General features: G+C 45.1%; 1 protein-coding gene across 1 annotated transcript; it reads right to left on the bottom strand.

Annotated features, from left to right (window-relative positions):
* Position 1: 1 nt before the first annotated feature.
* On the bottom strand, positions 2–18,920 carry DOLPP1 (dolichyldiphosphatase 1). Its single transcript, XM_079324016.1, has 8 exons — positions 18,764–18,920; positions 10,688–10,788; positions 9,010–9,094; positions 8,672–8,771; positions 7,785–7,883; positions 6,363–6,491; positions 5,765–5,854; positions 2–5,314 (listed from the first exon to the last, which is right to left on the bottom strand). Exons 1-8 carry the CDS (start codon positions 18,837–18,839, stop codon positions 5,278–5,280), a joined length of 717 nt encoding a protein of 238 aa, XP_079180142.1. The 5' UTR covers positions 18,840–18,920; the 3' UTR covers positions 2–5,277.
* Between the last annotated feature and the right edge of the window lie 1,405 nt (positions 18,921–20,325).

Consider the following 20,325-nt stretch of genomic DNA (forward strand, 5'->3'; position numbering starts at 1 on the left):
GTTATTTTTGTTGTTGTTGCTCTGGGCTTTTTGTTAAGCTTCCTGCTATGGTCCTACCATTGATCTTCCAAGCTCAGCCTAAAGCTTTTTCCCCATAAAGCTTCTACAAAACTCTCCTCATAAGTTTTTCCAGCTTTGGCTTTATGTACCTGCACAGCTGCAGAGATGAGAAGGGATTTCCTATGCATTTAGCAGGACCCTTGCTCTATTGTACCTTTCTTTGGAGCTGAAGAAGAAAAAAAGATGCTGACTCTGTTTACTAACAAGCCACGTGCCTGATGTCCTTCAGGCACACACATTAACCCAATGTGGTTTTACACCTTGCTTTCAAAAACAGCATTTTTGTGCACAGTGTTATGCCTGAGCTATGGACAAATAAGGATGTTTCTCATCAGGAACTCTAGAACATACTTCCATTCCTGGCCCACAGAGTTGAAATCTGTTAAAGGCCAAAGGAAAAACAGCTGCAGAAACCCTTCTTTCACATCACTCTGCTGTAACAAGGCAGAAATTCTTGAAAAAACAGGAAGAAAGCAGGGTACACTTGGACCTGTAGGCTTTTCTGCACTGTTTGCCCCTGTTCCTGCAGTAAACAGCAGAGCACCTTTTCTGCCACTCTGGGGAGTTATTTCGTACTGAAATATTACTCCAATTTATGTCAGCTTTATTCTGTGAGAGAATGATATCATATGATATTGTTTTTATGTTCAGTTGACAAACCTGAGACAGTAGAAGTTTATATATAAACATTAACATACTATGATAGCATAGGAACTACTTCCAACCAATCTGTCAGAACCCAAGCTCCTGACTATGCTTTTATTTAGTAAAACCATATGGTAATAAAGAATTCTAGTGCTATTTCTGCAGTAGGAATTCTGTATTTCACTTGTACACCCTTCAAGATGTGTCTGCTGGGATGTCACCATAGACAAGAAACATTAGGACTGTGATGACCTGTTTTGTTAACAGGGTAATAATTGCAAAGGACATGATCCAAGTGCCTTGATGAACATGTATGAAGAAATTTGCACTAAAGCTTTTTAAAGTAAAAGAAGAAAAAATAATTCTAACTTGCTTCTGAAAAGATACAAGCCAATGCTTTGGCATTTTTTTCCTGAAAGGATGTTATTTCAAAGCTTTTATCTTATACCTAATAACAAACCTTAAAAGAGGAAAATTTAATTGAAACTCACCTGCACAGCCAGTGATTGTATTGAACTTGATTGAACTGCCACTTTCACATCATCTACATGGATTTAGTTGATCCTTTAGAAAATCCTGAATGGAGTGAGACAGCCTAAAAACATGAGTAGGAGCACTACAGACCTGCAAGCAGAAACCCCTTCTCTGGTAACTCCTCAGTATCAATCAGACTGAAAACTGCAAGAGGATACTCAGTATTATCAAACTCTAAGTGATTGTGTAAATACTACTGACAAGAACAAACCTTACTGGAATAACATCTGGATTTATGGAGCTTTTTACAGGGAAAAAAATATTCCTTTTGCCCAAATAATCCTCCCCCCATACTGATCAGCCTCTGTTGCCAGGGGATGAATTATTTTTCCATGGTTGCAATGCCTTCAAGCACAAGTAGTGCCACTGAAGTATTTGAGACTGGCCCTTTTCCACTTCTGTCTCAAAGGGGAAAGCTCTCAAAGCAAAGTGCCTATTAAAGACTAAGCATAAGCATGTGCTGCTGAAGACTGTACCTCAGAAGATGGGATTGATCTATTCTGGATCTAAATCTGGATATCCCACTAGCTTCAGCTGTGGGATACTGTACTAGAGTACAGCTGCAGGGAGCAGACAAAGAAATACAAGATTCATAAACCACCTAAGGCATCCTAACTGATACACAGAGCTGAAATTCAGATGAGGCTGATTTTTAAAGTGCTTGAAAGCATCATTACAAGATTTTTATTTTAAAAGTCTTTTCTTGTGGTACAAGTTTTAAAATGTGATGTCCTTCTGGTTCGTATCTTCTAGATGTTTTCAGTGTTGACTTACTAAATACTGTTCTCCCTGTTTCTGATTGTTTTATCAAGAGATGTCCATTGTCTCAAAGGCACGTTAAGTAGAAGTAGGCACAGTAAGAAGAAACTAAAGCTCCAGAAAAACAACTGATTTGGAACAAATTATTTCAGAAATTCATAGACTGAAATATTCAGATAACTCTTGGGCTACGAGTGCAATTTTTGACACAGCCTTGTAGTGTTGCATGTTTTGCTAGTTAGCTGTGTTAAATGTTCTTGGGTATTGGGATCCATGTCATGAAAACTTTGGAAATGTTTGTTGAATAAACTGGGACACAATAAATAGATAAATGCTACAAAAAAGACTTAAATCTCCTTAAATGCTGCAGAAGTTACATAACTGCCCTTAATGGGACATTGTTGTGTGGGGGTAGCAAGAACAGTGAACCACAGCATTCTGTCACCTTCCTTTTATTGTCATATCTCCATCCAGCCCCCTTGAGTACAGGGGAGGAAAAGAAAGCATCTGCTTGCAAAGCCACATATTCCAAAGAAAATATTCAATTTCAGAAAACTAGTGGCAGGAGACTGCATACAACTGTAGGGTAATAAGGCAGAGCTCAGATCTTTTTCCTGCACAGCACCATTTAGTTAATAAAATCCATGGAATCACTAAGGAATTTCTACTGTTTATCAAGTATTGCAAAAATTTCTGAAAAGGTACAGCAAAAGTAGGCAGAAGATGCAGATTACAAACAACTCACAGAGAACAGAGGAGAGTTTATTACAGTGTCTTACAAGAGCTCTTCTTCCTCTTCCTCACTCCTAAGAGTAACTATAGGAAGTTTGGGTTTGAAGGCAACTTGGAGCAGCTTTTTACATTGCACTGCTGTCCATGAGGAGATGAACCCTCTTCCCTATGCTCAATAGGTGTTTCCATGTTTATTTTTTCCAGCAGTCTGTCATAACAGCCCAAGAGGCTGGGGAAGTGCTAAGCCACTCCTGAAACAATCCACTCCTTCAGCAGCCTTGGGGAAGAGAGGTGTGATCTCTGTTCTGGCTTTGTAAGTTCACTTACAAGAGATACAAAGAGAAAATGAATTGTTTTGCAAGACACAAGTACCAGTTTTCCAACTGAAACATGGCACCACCATGTCATGGGACTTATCTGATGTCCTGTCTCATCCCAAGAGAGCTGGTCTAAGGCAGATCAAATGTCCTTGTGAAAGCTGCAAGATGCCTCTTTATTATGATGCACCTTCAAAGCAGATCCAGTGCTCCTTCAAATGTTACAGGATTGCTTATATTATGCAAGTACTAAACAGTTCTTTAAAAAAAATGTATGTATATACTTGCTGTACCAACTGAAAACAGTTCATTTACTACCCATAGCTATTTAAACACAGAAATTTAAACAGCCTTCATTCCTGATCTCCTGGATCAGGATCACTTTCTACAGTGGTGTCCAACAGCAGCTCCCACTCCACACAAACACACAAACTCCTAGAGCAACAGGCACAGATGAAAACTTAAAAAGAAAAAAAAATAACCAGGGTGAACATGAAAAAAAAAAAAATCTCACTTCAAGCAGCTTTATAATGCAGGAATCTGATTAAAGTGGAGATAGTAAAACAGGCAGCAAGACTGAGATGTGACAGTCATTTTACCTCTGCTCATGACTGCATCGAAGGCACACCGATGACCTTTGAGCCAGTTCAGAAGCTGTCCTTTATCTGTGAAAGTTCAAGTCAATTGTGCTTTGAATAAATACTTCTCTGTAGTTACACTTGAACTGCTGCATTATATATTAGAAATACAGAAAGTGTCCATGCACAGCCCTGAAGCACTTTGAGTATAGCCCTTGCCAGGTCACCCCATGGCTCACAGAGGTCGTAGGCATCACCAGCACACAGAGATGGCAGGCACACTCCCACAGAGACACAGCACCCAGAGCGCCACTGCCGCACGGGGAATCCCAGTGGAAGAAGGATGGAAAGCAAAACTTGCCTGTAGGAGTTCAGCACTCAAGGTTACAGCTGCAGAACCCCAACCAAGCTACTGTGACAACTGGCAGGAGCCTCTGCTAGGACAAGTTCCCTACTTGGAGTTCATGGATGGAGTCTTACAGGACTCTTCAAGGAATAATTCCGAGAGCAGCTGAGCTAGTTATTAGTCATTTGCCTTGTTGTTCATTTGTGGTTGTCACTGTGTTCATTTTTAAAAATCCCTCCCTTAAGCTTTTAACAGAAAAAAAAAATAAAAATAAAAATCCAGTGCTTAAGACAGAGACCAGCAACTGAATTTTGTAAGGCTTTGGGCTGACTCTTACTAGAGCACAGCACTGCTTATAACCAAGGGGCTTCCCAGTGCCCTCGGCAGACTCAGTACAACAAAAGCTGTACAGATCACAGCAACCCTGAGATAATAAAAGTATAAAGGAAGAGATGGAATAAATGTGAGATATGTACAATAATCTTGCCACCTAGAAGAGATTCTGAAAAGGACACTCTTGCTAATTACACAACAGGAGCAGCAGTGGAAAAAAAATAAGAGTCAGTGTATTTGTGTTTTTCCTTTGTTTTACACACACACTCCCCTTAATTGGTATCTGTGCAGGATTCCCTGCAGAACTGTCACTAGTGTTAAAAATGAGATCTTCATGGTCTGTCTTTCTGTCTGTACAAAGTACAGTTGGAATTGATTGCAATCTCCCAAACTGACTGCAGAAAGGAAAGTCTTCCTCTCCCTTCTGTCTAGGTCATCCCTCCTAGATCCCCTCCCTCTTAAGAAGCATGTAAGAATTAAAAGCCCTAATTAAACATGATCAACTTGAGATTAGTTTTGTCATCTTCTTCCAAAAAAAAAAAAAAAATTAAAAAAATAAAAAGCAAAACACACAATCAACGCCTCACCCACCCCATAAACAATAGTTCCATTTAAAAAAATAAATAAATAGTGTGTATATTTCATGCTGAAAAAAAAAGTCACAGAAAGGATTCATTTTTGGTTTTCCCTCCCCCGAACACGACACCAGGCATTTTCTCCCCCCTCCCCTGACGTAGACACGATGGTACATCCAACCATGTGCATCTGTGTTCAAAATGAGTTTCTACTCCTGCACGGTCCCACATGCATCAGGGAGCATCCAGCTTAGCTGCTAAAGCAGAGCAAAGGCTTTCAGGTTTTGGGTATGGTCCCTGCCTGTTCCTTTGGTCCGTCTGTTAAAAGGCTCCTTGCTGCCCCCAGGTCTGTGCTCTTGTCTGTCTCCGTTAAAGGCGCCCTGGTCCCCTTGCTGCCGTCACTGGAGCTTCGTACCCAGCTTGCGCTGTCTGTTCCTGCAAGGTGACACAGCCACAGGTGACACAGCTGGCACAGAGGAACCCAGCCCCAGCCCAGGGGGCTGCAACAAACCACAGGGAAAGGCAGGAAAATTGAAGTACAAAACAAAAGTGCCCCCACCACACCTGCCAGGCAGATCAGCCCTTCCCACTCTCCACGCTCCCAGAATAACCTCAGTGTACACAGGCTCACATGTCGATGCAAGATTATAAACAACTGCTTGCAAAAACCATGAGCCAGGGAGCTGAAATGTTACTTAAAGAGATTAAATTCTATAATCACACCCTCTCCAGACTCACCTTTCAGATGCAGTCATTAACCCACAACTTGATATTATTTATTTTGAGCTATCCTATCCACAGCAGCTGAAAATTATCAACTACAATTAATAACTGCATCTGAAACGCCAGAGCAGCAACAGCTCCTCCACTCCTAACAGAACTTACCTTGCTTCTGCTCTCGTGACTGTGTATTCAAACCACAGGATGTTAGGAATGAGGCTGGTATCTCGGATTAAAAAGAACTCTGAAATTGGCCTGAAAAAAGAAAGTGTGGTAGAAGATTAAGACTTTCTCCTGTACAATTTTGATTGAAAAAAAAACCAAAAAAACCCACAAAACCTGCTCTAGTTAACAGTACTATTCCATCACTTCAGGCTGTGAGAAGAATTCTTTGTTACATTTAAAACATTTTTTTCCTTCCTTATACAGTATTTCCAGACTATATTACACAAAAATAGCTCTGCAACTTGACTACGACATTAGACATTCATTAGGAAAGGTCTGCTGTTCCTCTTGCAAAGCTCCTCCAGCACTTTGCCACACCTCACAGCTTTATCAGGGCTTTACAAAATGTAGCAATTGATTGAATTCCCTCTTCCTCATCTTTATCAAGGACACACAATCCTTTGTATATAGGCATACACAAGAAAACATGGAGGAACAAAGTAGGTTACACAACAGCCAGCAGGCAAAACTGGGACAGAGCCCAGAAATTCTCATTTCTAACATCCATAACAAACCTCTACAGAATAAAGAGACTTACCACGCAGCTATCCTCGGGAAGAGGGGAGTTAGAATCTCCTGTGTGAAGGCAAACCAGGCTATGGCCATGATGCTTCCTGCCACACCTCCATATAGGACTTGGCTCCAGGTGTGGTAAAGCAAATAAACCCTGTGGTGGAAGACAAGAGTCACCAGACAAGCTTTAAAACAAAAGAAGCCAAGACTCAGGAGCTGAGGTGACACTGGACCTATAGATGTGGGTGCAAGTTATCCACCAGATGTTAAAAGTGGTGTCTTTTCTCAGTAAAAATCTGGCAAAAATTGTGGGGGGGAAAAGAACTGGGGAAAATTCTTCCCTGCTGCAGCAGTTCCAGCTTGGAGCACTTCTAGTTTGAGCTTAACTCAATAACCCTCCTAATAATGTCCAATAACATTCTTCTTCATCCATCTTTGGATCAGGTGAAGAACTAATACTGTTAGTTCCCACAAGAGACTTTTTCCAAAGGACAAGTCCCCTTCAGGACTTAAGCCCCAAAGCTAGGGCTCAAAGGCTTTTAAGAACATAAACAGCAATTTTTTTTGTGATTTTGCTGCTCTCCAGTGTGACAGACACAGAGGCTGCACGACCAATGTTCTCACTGTGACTGCAGCCACTCAGAGCTGCACTATTGGCCTGTTACAGGTGTGCACAAGCTACATTCAAAATTCTTTTTGCCTATATATCATTATGATCATCTTATCTGACCACTTGATTTCCTCTAATTTTGTTGTAATTAGACCATATATCCCTGGCAAATTTGTCCTCTCAGGATTTTAAAATAATTAGTACTAAGTAATTAGCTGTAGTGTATAGTCAATTGTGCCAACAGGTAATTACTTTCCTGTGGAAAACGTGACCCTATTTCTAGCTTGAATTTGTCTGGTTTTCCAATCACTGGAGCTCACTTTATATTTAATCTACTAAAGAGAAAAAAAATCACAATCACAGTTCCATTTTCTTAATCCACCTTAGTACAACTAAATCTTGCAAGCCAACAGCTGTAAGTGTTTTGATTAACCAATGTAAGTGTTTTGATTAACCAATGCTCAAGCAAAACAATGGGATTGATCAACTGTAGCGAGCCACATGCTGCAGCTGCTGCTGTGCCAAGGCATGGGGCAATGCTTCCACACTTACTGCTGGGAAGAGGGTGAGGCAGCAAGGCTGCATGGAGCATGGCACTGCAGCCCATGGGGAATTGGCACAAGCTCAGCTGATTTGGGGTTTTGTAAATGCTTCTGTGAAGCACCACACACATAGCACCTCTGTTTATTTGGTCTCATGGCAACACTTGTACAAAGCTCTGACTGTACAGCACAGTGGAGAAACAGGTGGGAAAGGCAGGGTAAGGAATGCCAGGGCTGCTGGCTGGGACAGGCCACGAGGCTGTAGGAGAGCAGAAGACAAACAGTTGCTCCATACCTACTATATGAGACTAGCAAAGCCACTGTGACGAGGCAGATGGACAGCACATGTCGCCATAGCAAATCCAGAAACCTCGCATTGTTTGTTTGGTGCATTCTGAAAGAGATAGAGAGCCATTAGCACAGGGCAGGGAGCTGAGCACTCCTGACCTCCCTGCCTCTGAAACCCTAGGAAAGCTTTACTCCATTGGGGTCATGGGCAGCTCAATCCCATCCCACTGGCAGCAGTTAAAGAGCAGCCAAGAAGCCACACATTTCTCTCCAGCTGTGAGCAGGCAATGCTGTGATGGAAGGCAGGATGCTCACATTGATGTGAGAGGCACATGCTGAGCATATGCAACAGGGAGCCAGGACACAGTTCCTCCATCACCCACAGAGCCACGAGGAACTGTGAGTTTTGTCTTCCTCCACACATAGAGCCACAAGACAGAACCATGCCCCAGCAAGAATTTTGTTAAAGCACAGGTAAACCCAGTAATCAGTAAGTGAAGTCAACTAAAAAGTCATGCCAGGGAGCAGCTGGTATTAACCCCACTAAAACTGAGACAAAAATGAGAAAGCAGCTCTTCATTTCTCCTCCCTATCCCCCGCCACTTCCCTCACACTGGGGCACCATCACATCTTAGAAAAAGAAAATTGGGAGACCTTTATCCTGACAGCTAAAAGGAGCTCACATCCCCCAGTTTTCAGCCCTACATCCTCCAGTAACTCCAGCCCTACATTCAGATTGGGACTGGCATGCTCCAATCCCACCTGAGCCACAATAAATTGTGCAGGTCCTCAGATTTAATTCCATTATCCCACTCAAATGGCACCCAGCAAAAGAAGCTACCCATTTCAGGTGTTTCAACATATTAATAGCCAAACCTAACCTGAAATGTTTACCTTAAATAAAGGAACAGGAAGGAGTAGACAGAGAAAAACCACATGAATTGGGAGTGGCTGGATGGCATCCCATATTTTGTGGTCACTGTTGAATGGGCTTCTGGGAAGAGAAGAAAAAAAAAAAGAGTATGGTCAAGGGATTGTCAGCAGCTGGAACACTCCAGATATGAAGCCAGACCATGCTGCTGGAACATGCACAAAGTTCCCTGCTCAGGTGGCTCTGTCAGCCTTTTTACACCCAAACATCCACAGCCAACATGAGGCAAAGGCCTCTAACCCCCCAGTCAGCATTCCACCCAAAACTCCCCTGGCACCACCACTCATGCTGCACACCCTACCTTGGCACGGCCGAGGCTCCCGGATTACATTTTTTATTAACCAGTTCACTCCCTCGTTGAACACCAGCCCTCCCAAGAAAGAGATCTGTGAAGGCAAGACAGCTGTGTCATCCCCTCTAAGAGAGCCTTCTACTTACCAGGCTCTCTCTGTCGACAAAACCTCAAACATTATGTTTCTAATTTTGTTTTTTGACTACTAGAGTTAAAATAAATGGCTTCCAAATTCTATACCTGAGGAAGAAAAGCATTTATTTTCAGCTCACTTTCTATTTGGCAACACATTGTGTACATGCAGCTTTTCAGCAGCTGATACACAGAAAGACAAAAATGACACAGTAGGACACTTCTTGCCAGCACCTTGCACCAGCAAGTGCAGAAAATGACCCTTTTAATAGGGCAGGTTTTTGGGAACTGGCTTTTCCCAATGACCAACAGGGGGAGTGCAGACACTGTTATTTGGGTAAATAGCTTAAAACTAAGGTGACTTTTCAGGCTTTCTGGCTTTTCCTTCTATGAATATTTTCATCCTGAAGCTGCTGTCTTCAGTCTAAGATGACTTCACATTCTGAGCTAAGCCAGACCTGGTAGCATTTATTTTTACTCTAACTTCACAGTTCATACACCTCCCCCAAATTAGTCCTGCTGCTGTGATCAAATTCCCAGCTGGTGATGACACTCTGCCTCCTTAGCACTCACTCCCATTCCACATGATGAAGCAATTTTTCACTCCACATCCTGAGCCACAGATCAGGCTGCTGCAAGTCAGCCAGTGTCTCTCTCCAGCCCAGTGGTGACTTTCCACGTGAAGAACTGAAAATCAACCTCAACACTTGTCTTGTTACCAACACCAAACAAATCCCTGTATTGAGAAACCTATAAATCTATGCAATAGTTACTCTGGCTTCTCTCTTTTGGGCCAACACAAAAACTTTGAGGTGCCAAAATTGAACAGCTGCCTTCCCTAGTTAAAAGTCCTATTCCCAGTTCCCTTGGGCCACTGGTTCCCATGACACTGTGGCCCTACATTCAAAATGTGCTGTCAAAATCCTTTCAGTGGCCCTTGTTTTATCTGTTTATTGAGCACAAATGTTACAAGAGGTTTATATGTCCTAGAGGGAGTTTATCCACAACACTGATTCCCAACTACCTGGCAGAGCAGATAGAAAGTATTGTAAGAATTTGGATTGAAAAAAGTCTCTTCTGCCCCTGGTATTCAGCTGACATCTGAAAAGCAGCCCTTACAGGTAAGTCCACTCCCTTGGAAAGCTGTAGGTTTTATTTTTATCCCGTTTTCTGCCTCAGTAGCTCAAAGAAAATGCATCCCCCTGAGTTATACACACCATTTCCTGCATATGCTGCCCAGTGCTATGATCCTACTGGATCTTGGGAGGGTTCCCACTCTGCAACAGCATTCTGTGCTTCCTCAGACATCTCCCTCGATGGTTCTGAACAGATAATGTCCAAAACACACCAGAGTAACAGAGAAGTCATAAAAGGCTGAGCAGCCTTTTAACCTGGCATGGGTGCTAAGTGTCTCCTGCTGTTCCCTGACAGGAAGATGGCTTTCCTCAGCTTGCTCCTTATAGAGAGAAAAAGAAGTGTGAATACAGGAGCCCCAGGTGACAAAGGAAAATACTTTAGTCATAAAGAGAGGCTGGGAAGGGAGAGAAGGACTCACCGTGTGAAGCTCTCTCTTGAATATGATGAGTGTTACAAAGCCAACAATAATGAATATTGGACCAAGACTCAAATAAGCTAAAAGCTGGCCAGAGAAATCACCTGGGGAAACAAACAAGAGAAACAAATCAGTTTGAACTTCACAGGTACTTGCCTGCCACCTCAGCATGGGTCAGTCAGAGCCCTGCACCACAGAGCAGAGGGGTAAACTCAGCAGTGCAGCAAGTCCCTGTGTTCCAGGATGACAGAGGAGCTGGGGCAGGGAGACAGCACTGCTTCCATGCAGGTTCAAAATCAGGGATGGAAGAAGCCTGGAATCATTCAGCAGAGATTACTGCCACCCAATTTACAACAATAACCATGGGTGTGGGCCCAAAACCACTTAAATCCAACATGAGCATAGGCTGCTGCAAAAGAGGCAGCATCTTTCCCTTCCCCTCATTCCTATTTCTTCTCTGTGTCAGCAAACAGTCCCCAAACAAATCCTTTCCTACTCCCTCACTAAAATGGGTTAGTTTTCAGCTGGATCAGCTTCCTAATCTGTCTTACCATGTGTCTGCACGAACACTAGCATTAGCAAAATGGGAAGGAAATAAATAGCTAAACATAGCTGGAGATGCCAGGGAAATAAAGGAGACACTGCCTTTTTAACCAGTAGCCCACTTGAACCACACAGAAAGGAATCTGGGCCTCCAACCCCAATAACTAACAGTCTAGCTATCCCCCAGGGAGAATCAAGGAGCAGCAATTGGAGCTCACAGAGGTCATATGGTCCCTCAAAACCTTTATTCTGAACTGCAACAGACACTAAAGTGGGCAGCAACAGTAAGGAGCAGCTGTGCATTTTGATACAAGTTTCTCTTGCCTCTCTTCCCCAAAAAGGGACACATATAGAAGTATTTGGAGAAAAGATGTCAGCACAAATTCCGAGGAAACAAAAAATGATCAAAGCAATTTTGCTCCAAGATCAGCAATTCTTATTAGAAGAGTGAGAACTGTCTGCCAGAGAATCAATCTTTAAATACAGAAGTCATCACAAACTCTCTGTATGAGCCCAGCAAACAACAGAAGAGATGGTACTTTGTGTATTGGCTTTCAGAGACCAGATTCTCTCCATCCCATCACTGAACACAAAAGGTTCAGCCCCCTCATAAATTTGTCCTTCTTCCCTCCTCTCAAAAGGAAACAGGATGCCTCTGTAAGGCTGAGCATTGGACTCATTCCTAGATCAATTCCACTGCAAGACACCGAGTCTCCCCAGCCCACACATCCACATTTCAAAGCAGCACTTGGTGAAAAGGACTTTAAACCCAGCCTCTGAGTGCTGGAACTGATAAAAAAAAAGTTATTGCTCCTTTACAACAAAGTTCATGCTGCTGATGTTATTGCCACATAGTTGTGGTCACAGGTATAGTGCATGGAAGCCTCTGGAATTCCCAATTCTGAGTTAAATCTAGGAACCAGCAGCAAGGATTATTAGTAGGAATTTGGTGAAAGGATTTGGAGGACAAACCCCCAAGTACACTGAGTTTCCACTGAAGTGAGGTTCTGCTTTGGTTTTAACCTGAAAAGCGTTGGAAGACACTGAATTTGAAACTTTTATTGCTCTATATGGCAGGTTTGTCTTGCATCAGGTGCATTCCAAAAGATCCCAAAGCAATGTATTATGGAAACACAAAGGGGATGTAAGTGACAGTACCAGTTACCTGGCAATAGAGAATCAAGCTCCTTATGGTTTTCCATAAATCACAAACTCTCAACAAAATCAGTCCTGTCATCACTGATGAGGGAATTCACGAGAGAAGACACCTTGTCAAGAGACAATTAAACTACCCTGAAAGCCTTAGGAATACTTTCCAACAGTCTCAATTCCAGCATTACCAAATAAAAACAGCTGATCATCAAGAGATCACTGGGTTTCAGATCACTCACTCTGTTAATCCATGGTACATAAAGGCTCAGCACTTCCACACTAAAAGCCACAATTCTGTCGAGTAGAAACCAAACCAGATTATTTATCTTCTCAGGAAGTTGTTTCTTGTGCAGATGGTGGAAAAAGTACTTAAGCAAGTAGTCTTTTCATTTAAATAGGATCAGCAGCAACAAACTCAAAATCTTCTGTTATGTTACATTATAACATTCCTAATAAATCAAATCACCAGACTTCACAGGCACAAAAACCACACCTGAGAGGGGAAACATCACTCCCCCAGACGTGCCTCAATCTGAACACAAAAGCTCCACAAACACTTCACCAGTCCATTTAAAACAGAGCAGACATCACTAATAATACTTCATGTTCCTGTGGCTAATGGCAATTAAACACAGTCACATTCTGAAGCCACTTTTTCTACGGAGGAGGCAAATAACTGGGCACTAACTGAAGGCAGCACTGGAGCAATCCCAGGAACACACTGATGCCATCACAAACTGGACCAGCAGCTCAAGGCAGAGCTTCAGTGACTAAAGCAGCTTGGAAAGGACTGGAAATCCCCAGTGGAGGAGGCAAAGTGAGCTGTGAGAGAGGCCAGTGCTGCTCAGTGCTCCAGGGGCCCTGGAGCGTGATCGCTCCTGTCACTGCTGCTCCTCTCACGCTCCAGTGCGCTCCCAGACTTATTCCCAGGGAAAGGAGACGTGCAGGAGAGCCACGGATTCAAGTCCACTCAGATTTAGCAAGCAGCACCCCTGCCTTTTTTTATGAAAATTAATTTTGGTTTAATTTACTAAACTTTGGAATTTTAAAGCAGTTCCTCCAACCGGCAGGAACAGAGACAAAATCTCAGGAAAACGTGAATCTACTTATTACAGTTTTAAATTCTGCTCTTTTGAAGTCCAGCTTTCCATGGACATTATTTGGAGCTCAAAAAGCAAAAATAAAGGATGCAACTGCCTCATTTTTGGGCAGCTAAGAGATAAGTACGTGCAGCACTATACATAGCTCAGACACACGCTATTTTTTTTTCCAGCTTTCATTCAGCATCTACTTCTGCTCCAATTCAACATTTTACCCAGCATCCTGTTGGTGGAAATATCTGAGCTTCACCACATCTACTTAACCTGTATAGGATGTAAAAATGTGAATCAACAGCCCCCAGCCACATCCTACCACAAAACTGAATTTTGCCACTGCCACTTCCTATTGAAGGATCTATTCGTGGCACTGCCACTGGTTGTGTGTTCTTGGCTGAGTGCATATGTGCAAGTTGCACATACAGACAACATGTAGTGTATGTGTGTCATGGGCATTTACATCACTAAATATTCATTATATAAAAGACTCATTTCCTCTGCTTGTGCATATCCCCATAATACGAGCTGTGGGACAGCAAAAATATCTGCAGGAGGCTTTAAACTATGGCATAAAGGCAGAAATCAGACATAACTTCTGCAGGGAGATTAAACATAAACCCTGCATTAAAGCAGCCAAACAAGAGTGGGAGCTGCCTCTTCCAAGAGACACAGCTTAGCTATGGAATGAGCCCTGACTTGTGAGCTCCCACCCAGCACAGAATCACAGGAGGGTTATCAGAACAAACATTCCTATAGGAGCTGCATGTGCTGGTACTGAACAGCAACAAGAACTGCTGAGCCAAAGCACAGACACAGCACCAGCACCTTTGAACCTTTTCACCCACTGACTGATTTGTCATACCTGCCCCTCCAACTCTGCCTGGCTGCAGGAAACATCCTGGAGAAACTGGGAAATGGGAATATTCTGCCACTCTCCAGAGAAAAGGTTTGGCACACCAGGTTTCTCTCCTTAAAGAATTTGTCCAGTGTGAGGAGGTCCAGAAAGTCCCAGAGCTCTAAGAATCCCAGCTGCAGTGAAGAGAGGAAGTTTTCTTTCTTTTCTCCAAATAATAATAAAAAACCCAAACAAACCAGGAACTCAATGTTTCTCCAGTGCAACTCACCCTACAGACAGGAAGTCCCTGAAGATGAGTTTTAAGTCTGCAGCACAAAGTCATCCCATGCAGAGCAATGCATACGGGAAAAAACAACCCTAATTATACCCATGACATGACAGGATTTAGTTCGGTTGTTATCAAACAAAAACCCTCAGACTCAGTGTGTGCCAATACCTTCAGAGCAGCATCCAGTGCTCTGCAGCAGCCAGAAAGGCAAGAAGAACATTTTTAAGAGCACAACAGAAGTTACTGTTACAGCACTACAAAAATTTATTATGCAATTCTGGTATCACCAGCTAAAAATGGAGAGTACACAGAGAAAAGGCAAATAGAATGGGGACAAAGATAAGTATGCGACAGCAGCCATTCAGAAAACATCATATAAATCAGATTTTCAGCTGAAAAAGGAAAACAGATGATACAACAGCTCTATAAAGTCATGAATTATATGGAGAAATTGACAGCAAACAATTGCTGCCTCTCACTGCACATGAGAGAGTGTTTGATGAAATTACTGAGCAGTGGACTTAGAAAAGAAACAACAACCACATTAAGCTACAAAGCTCAGTGCCAAAGATACTGTGAGATCCAAAGCGGAAATGGATTCAAAGAACAATTAGAGAAACAGCTTTTATACATCCATCAAAGGACTTAACAGTCCTGATGCAATCACCAGCTCATTACTGGAAGGACATAGGGAAGAAGGATTATTCCTGCCTACCTGCCAGCAACCTGACACTATGCCAGATCATCCCTTGGTCTCACCAAAGCAGAGCTGGTAATATGAAATGCTCTAGGATCAAAAAATTCGGGGAGCAGCATCAGGATGATATTTTTACAGGCTGTCCTCTGCAGCAGTGTGCTTCAGCACACCCAGGCAGCACTGCCATGGCTGATTTTTTTCTCTCTGTTTAATCCCAACATTCCCTATGGGCAGTATTTCAGTCAGGTCTCCAAGATTCCATTCCTCAGACCAGTCTGCAGTTGATTACCACAGCATTCATCTGCTGTTTCTCATTTATTTTGCTCAAAGTGGACATCACAGAAAGCCCTGGAGAGCTGTGCAGCCACACAAGCAGCTAAGGATGGATTTGATGTATCACTCTTGATAAGGAAACATGAGATCAGAACAGGGAGCACCTTTCTGGAGACACCTCTCCCCTTCTCAATTAGAAGCAGAAGCCCAAATCCAGGCTTCGTCTGCCAGGCAGAAATCAGCAGTGACAGCTTTTTACCCAGTCCCAAGCAGCAGGACCGTCACTCATGGCAGATGAAAGCTGGGCTTCTGCACTGGAAATCTTTAAAAATGTGAGATTCTCAGAAGTTCAGCAGCCTCTGGGATCAGCCAAGAGCTGAAGCTGTTTGCCACAGAGCAGTGCATGACATGGCAAGATAGTTTAATAATTGATGTTGGTAAAAGCAGGATCTATTTCTCGTTCCGACCCCTCTCAGCAGCACAAGGCTACATTAACTCCACTGTGCTGAGCAGGCTGCCAACAGCACTCCTTTAGAAATATACATGATCTAGATGCTTTATGGACCTGGACTTTAGATGTGCCCAGGCTGAACGTAAACAGCTTTCTAAATAAAGTTAAGAGCACTTTCCCGAAATTCAGGTAAAAGCATCAGACCTAACATTTATTGCAAGTCATTATTTTAGACCAAAATGTTGTCTGCCTTGAATTAGTAAAGCCTTTGACACTGCTTTCCACAGCATTCTCATGGAGAACATCCACAGCTTGGATGGGTGCTCTGTTTTCAGGTAAAAAACCTGTCCAGGCCCAGACTGCTGGGGAATTAAGGTAAATCCAACTGGGGCAGGGCTCAGTTCTCAGGCAGATTCTGTTTCATGTCTTTATTAATGATCTGGACAAGGAAATGGAGTGCACTCTCAGACAGGTCACTGATGGCACCAAGTCTCTCTGTGCTGGACATTGCTGGGGTCAGTTTTGTGCCCCTCACAAGAACAAAGACCTTGAGAGGCTGAAGCATGTCCAGGGAAGAGAACAGAGCTGGGGAAGGGTCTGGAGCAGCTGAGGGAGCTGGGGAGGCTCAGTCTGGAGAAAAGGAGGCTCAGGGGGAACCTTCTGGCTCTACACAACTCCCTGACAGGAGGGGCAGCTGGGGGTGTCAGGCTCTGCTCCCAGGGAACAGGGACAGGAGGAGAGCAAATGGCCAAAAGTTGCACCAGGGGAGGGCTAACTTGGATATTAGGAAAAGCTTCTACACAGAAAGTGCTGTCCAGCCCAGGGCAGTGGTGGGCTCCCCATGCCTGGAGGGATTTAAGAGCTGTGTAAATGTGGCACTTGAGGATGTGTTTTAGTGGTGGCCTTGGCAGTGCTGGGGGAACAGCTGAACTCAGTGGTCTCAGGGGCTTCTCCAACTTAAATGATTATACAAAAATAAATTAACAAACTTTTACACCTCCAGCTGTTTCATTGTTTTAGTCCTTTTTCTCCACTTCACAGGCTTTCACAAACAGAGTGCCCAACCTCTCCATACACAACCCTAAGCTATGTGGTGATTTACCCCTCCACACAATCATCTCCTCCCTTTGCCTGTTTAAGGGCTCTCAATGCAGAGAGAAAATAATCAGGTTATGTCACACTGTTCAAGATCTGACAGATAACCCTTGTGCAGTGATTTCCACCACCTTCATTTCCCAAACCAATCCAACAAATGGAGCACAGGATGCTCTGTGTATACTGCCAGGCTCAGATAAGAAGATAAGATACAAAGATGAATATATCACCACAACTGGCAAGATTATTTCCCATCTCTCCCAAACTGACACATTCATATATTTGAGAAGGGGGATGGCAGGGAAGCTTACAGTGCAGAGGAAAATGCAAGACAGAAAAGGAAATGCCAGTATTTCCCAAAAAGCATCACAGAAAACCATGAAACAGCCATAAGGGGGAGGGCCAAGAAATAATGTATCTCCAGTGCCAGATATTTTTTCAGTGTTGCCACATTTCAAGTCTCCTAGCTAAACGGGCACTTTAAATCCAGAAGATCCCTAAGCATTTTAAAAGCTTTAGGAATCGCACTATTGAGAGGAGCTTTCATTAGGAACTAAAATCTAACCATTGAAACAGGACATACAGCAACACTTCTCAGCAAGTTGGGGGCTCACTACAACTGGAGATACTGAGAACAGTGTATAGACAAGATGTGGATTTTGAGCAAATGGTTAATACTAACATACTAATGGCTAACTCTGACACTTCATTTTTCTATTAACTCTGATTATAACAATCATCCAAACCTAGTACAGCACAAAGCACCCACAGGAGTTCCAAAGGACTGATGGGGCACAGTTTATACATTTGCCAGCTGAACAGACTCACTGGGCACATCAGGAATTCATTCCACCTGGGTCGGGCTGCTGGTGTGCAGGACCTTTGTGGATCACACCTGTCCCAGCTGGAACAGCCCATCCTGCACTCAGGCACCTATTGCTGCTCAACCCTGCCAGGACCCAAACCCACCTTGCCAAGAGCTGAGCCACAAAACATCCCGTGCCTGAAGCCCTCGGAGCATTTCCCTCAGCGCTGACCAAAGTGCTCCCAGAAAAAAAACACCAGATCCACCTGGAACAGGGACACCCCGCCACATCCCCGCTCCCTGGGTGTCACGAGTCCGCTGGCACGGGGACACAGCGAGCCCGACCCGCAGCACACGGAGCAGGGAGGCGACACCGACACCAGCCCGCTGCTGGGGCGGCAGCGGGGAGCTGCACACCGTGGGTGGGACCCTCGCCTCGAAGCCGGAGACACCACACATGGCCAGAGGGCTGCAGGGGCGGCGCGGCTGCGGTGTGGAGCGGGCAGGGCGGCAGCGGAGGGCAGGGCGGCTCCGGGATCGCCGGGACGGAGCCGCCCCCACAGCCCATTCCCGGTCCCCTTCCCCGAACCCCCTCACAGCCCCCAGCCCGGAGCCCCACCGCGCATGCGCACCGCCGCTCCCGCCGCGGCTCCCAATCTGGCAGAGCGCCTCGCCGCCCCCAACGCGCACGCGCGCCCTGCCGCCTCAGCCCTGCTGCTCAATGGCTCACTATTTGGCAACCGCCAGCGCGGCCCTCGGCGGTGCCGCGGAGCGGCGGGAAGGGGCTCGCCGCGCCCGGAGACGCGGTGGAAGGGCCCGGCGGCGGCGAAACGGAGCGTTACCTGCGGGATACTCGACGTGAGTGAGGGAGACCGGCCGCCACGGCGCGGGCAGCGAGCACTCCCCGACTGCGGCCATCTTACCCGGATACCGGGCCGGGTCGCTACGGCCAATCGGGACGCTCTTGAGGGGCGGTGCGGCCAATGGGCGGGGGCGCGGGGAGCGGGGGGCCAATGGCGGCGCGCGGCAGGTGAGGCGCCGTGCAGCCCAACCCCGCCCAATTAAACATCCAGCCCCGGGGAGCGCCTCAGCCAATCGGCTGCCGGCACCGCGGCCCGGCAGGGGGCGGGCGCAGGGAGCGGCACAGCCATTCGGAGGAAAGGCGGGCGGCACAGCGTTTTGTCATTGGCCAGAGGTGCCGTGCGGATGGGCCAATCACCAGCTTGCCCTGGCGCCAGTTCTCAGCCAATCAGCGGAGGCGCGGGCGCGGGGCGTTGAGGCGGGGGCTCGGCGGGAAAATGGCCGGGCTGGGTCCCCTCAGAGCCCTGCGGGAGCGGCCGAGCTCCCCTCACAGCCCTGCGCCTGGGCGGGGCCGCGCCGGGCTCCCCTCACGCCTCGGGCACAGCCCGCGCTTCCCTCGCACTCACACCCCGCGGCTCTGGTGCCGCCCGGTCTGCCCTCACACCACTGCAGCCTCCACAGTTACTGTTCAAAACAAAACACACACACACACACACAAAAAAAAAAAAAAAAAAAAAAAAGACCGAAATACAAATATATATATGAATTTAAATGAGAATCGTTCATTTCAAAAGGGTATTACTTACATTCAGCTCTACATCACAGCATCACTGCCCTACCCCGGGCACGTTTCTCTTTGCCCTCACAAGAGTGACTCACTGATAATGTCCAAGCGCCGCTGAAAATGCACATTTGGATTTTTTTTTTAAATAACACGAAACACATCTAGCTCTGCACAGGGCGAGCAGCTCCCGTGTGGATGTGCACACGTGAAAACATAAAATCCTGGAATAAAGCTATCATATACCAGAATGGTTTATTTGAGAAGGCACCTTAAAGCCCCACGGCAGGGACACCTTCCACTGTCCAGGCTGCTCCAAGCCCTGTCCAGCCGGGCCTGGAACATTTCCAGGGATCCAGGGGCAGCCAAAGCTTCTCTGGGAACCTCTGCTGGGACCCCAACACCCTCATAGGGAACAATTTCTTCCTAAAGTCCTGGCAGAAAATCCTTTAAAGATTCTGCAAAGGCCAGGCAAACACCTGGCCCAGGTGATACTTTTTTTTCACCTCCAAAGACCTTTAACTACTGAAAAAAAAAACACTTTGAAGACCAAGCCAAAGGAATTTTCCCATACGTGACCCCAGAAATAAGACTTACCTGGGGGAGCCTGAGGAAAAGCAGAGCACGGAGCAGCATTGGACAGAAAAGCTTTCAGAAGGCAAAGCCACCTTCAAACGACCAAAGTTAATTCAATATAAAAAAATAAAACTTAGAGAAAAATAAATATGCAAGAGGCCTGCAAGAAGGGATCAACACAGGCATGAAATTGCCTTTGATTTGTGTCAGGGAAGCACACGGACCAGGATTTCTATCCCTTTAATA

Source organism: Erithacus rubecula (genome assembly GCF_903797595.1).
Source record: "Erithacus rubecula genome assembly, chromosome: 21".
NCBI classification, from domain to species: Eukaryota; Metazoa; Chordata; class Aves; order Passeriformes; family Muscicapidae; genus Erithacus; species Erithacus rubecula.

What these genes read in the sequence shown, in the direction of transcription:
- DOLPP1 (XM_079324016.1), bottom strand. Translation starts at nt 18,839, where the DNA reads ATGGCCGCAGTCGGGGAGTGCTCGCTGCCCGCGCCGTGGCGGCCGGTC. An exon ending in TTCCTGTTCCTTTATTTAAG is followed by an intron (nt 7,884 to 8,671) that starts GTAAACATTTCA and finishes TATCTCTTTCAG; the next exon opens with AATGCACCAAACAAACAATG. An exon ending in GTCACGAGAGCAGAAGCAAG is followed by an intron (nt 5,315 to 5,764) that starts GTAAGTTCTGTT and finishes GTCACCTTGCAG; the next exon opens with GAACAGACAGCGCAAGCTGG.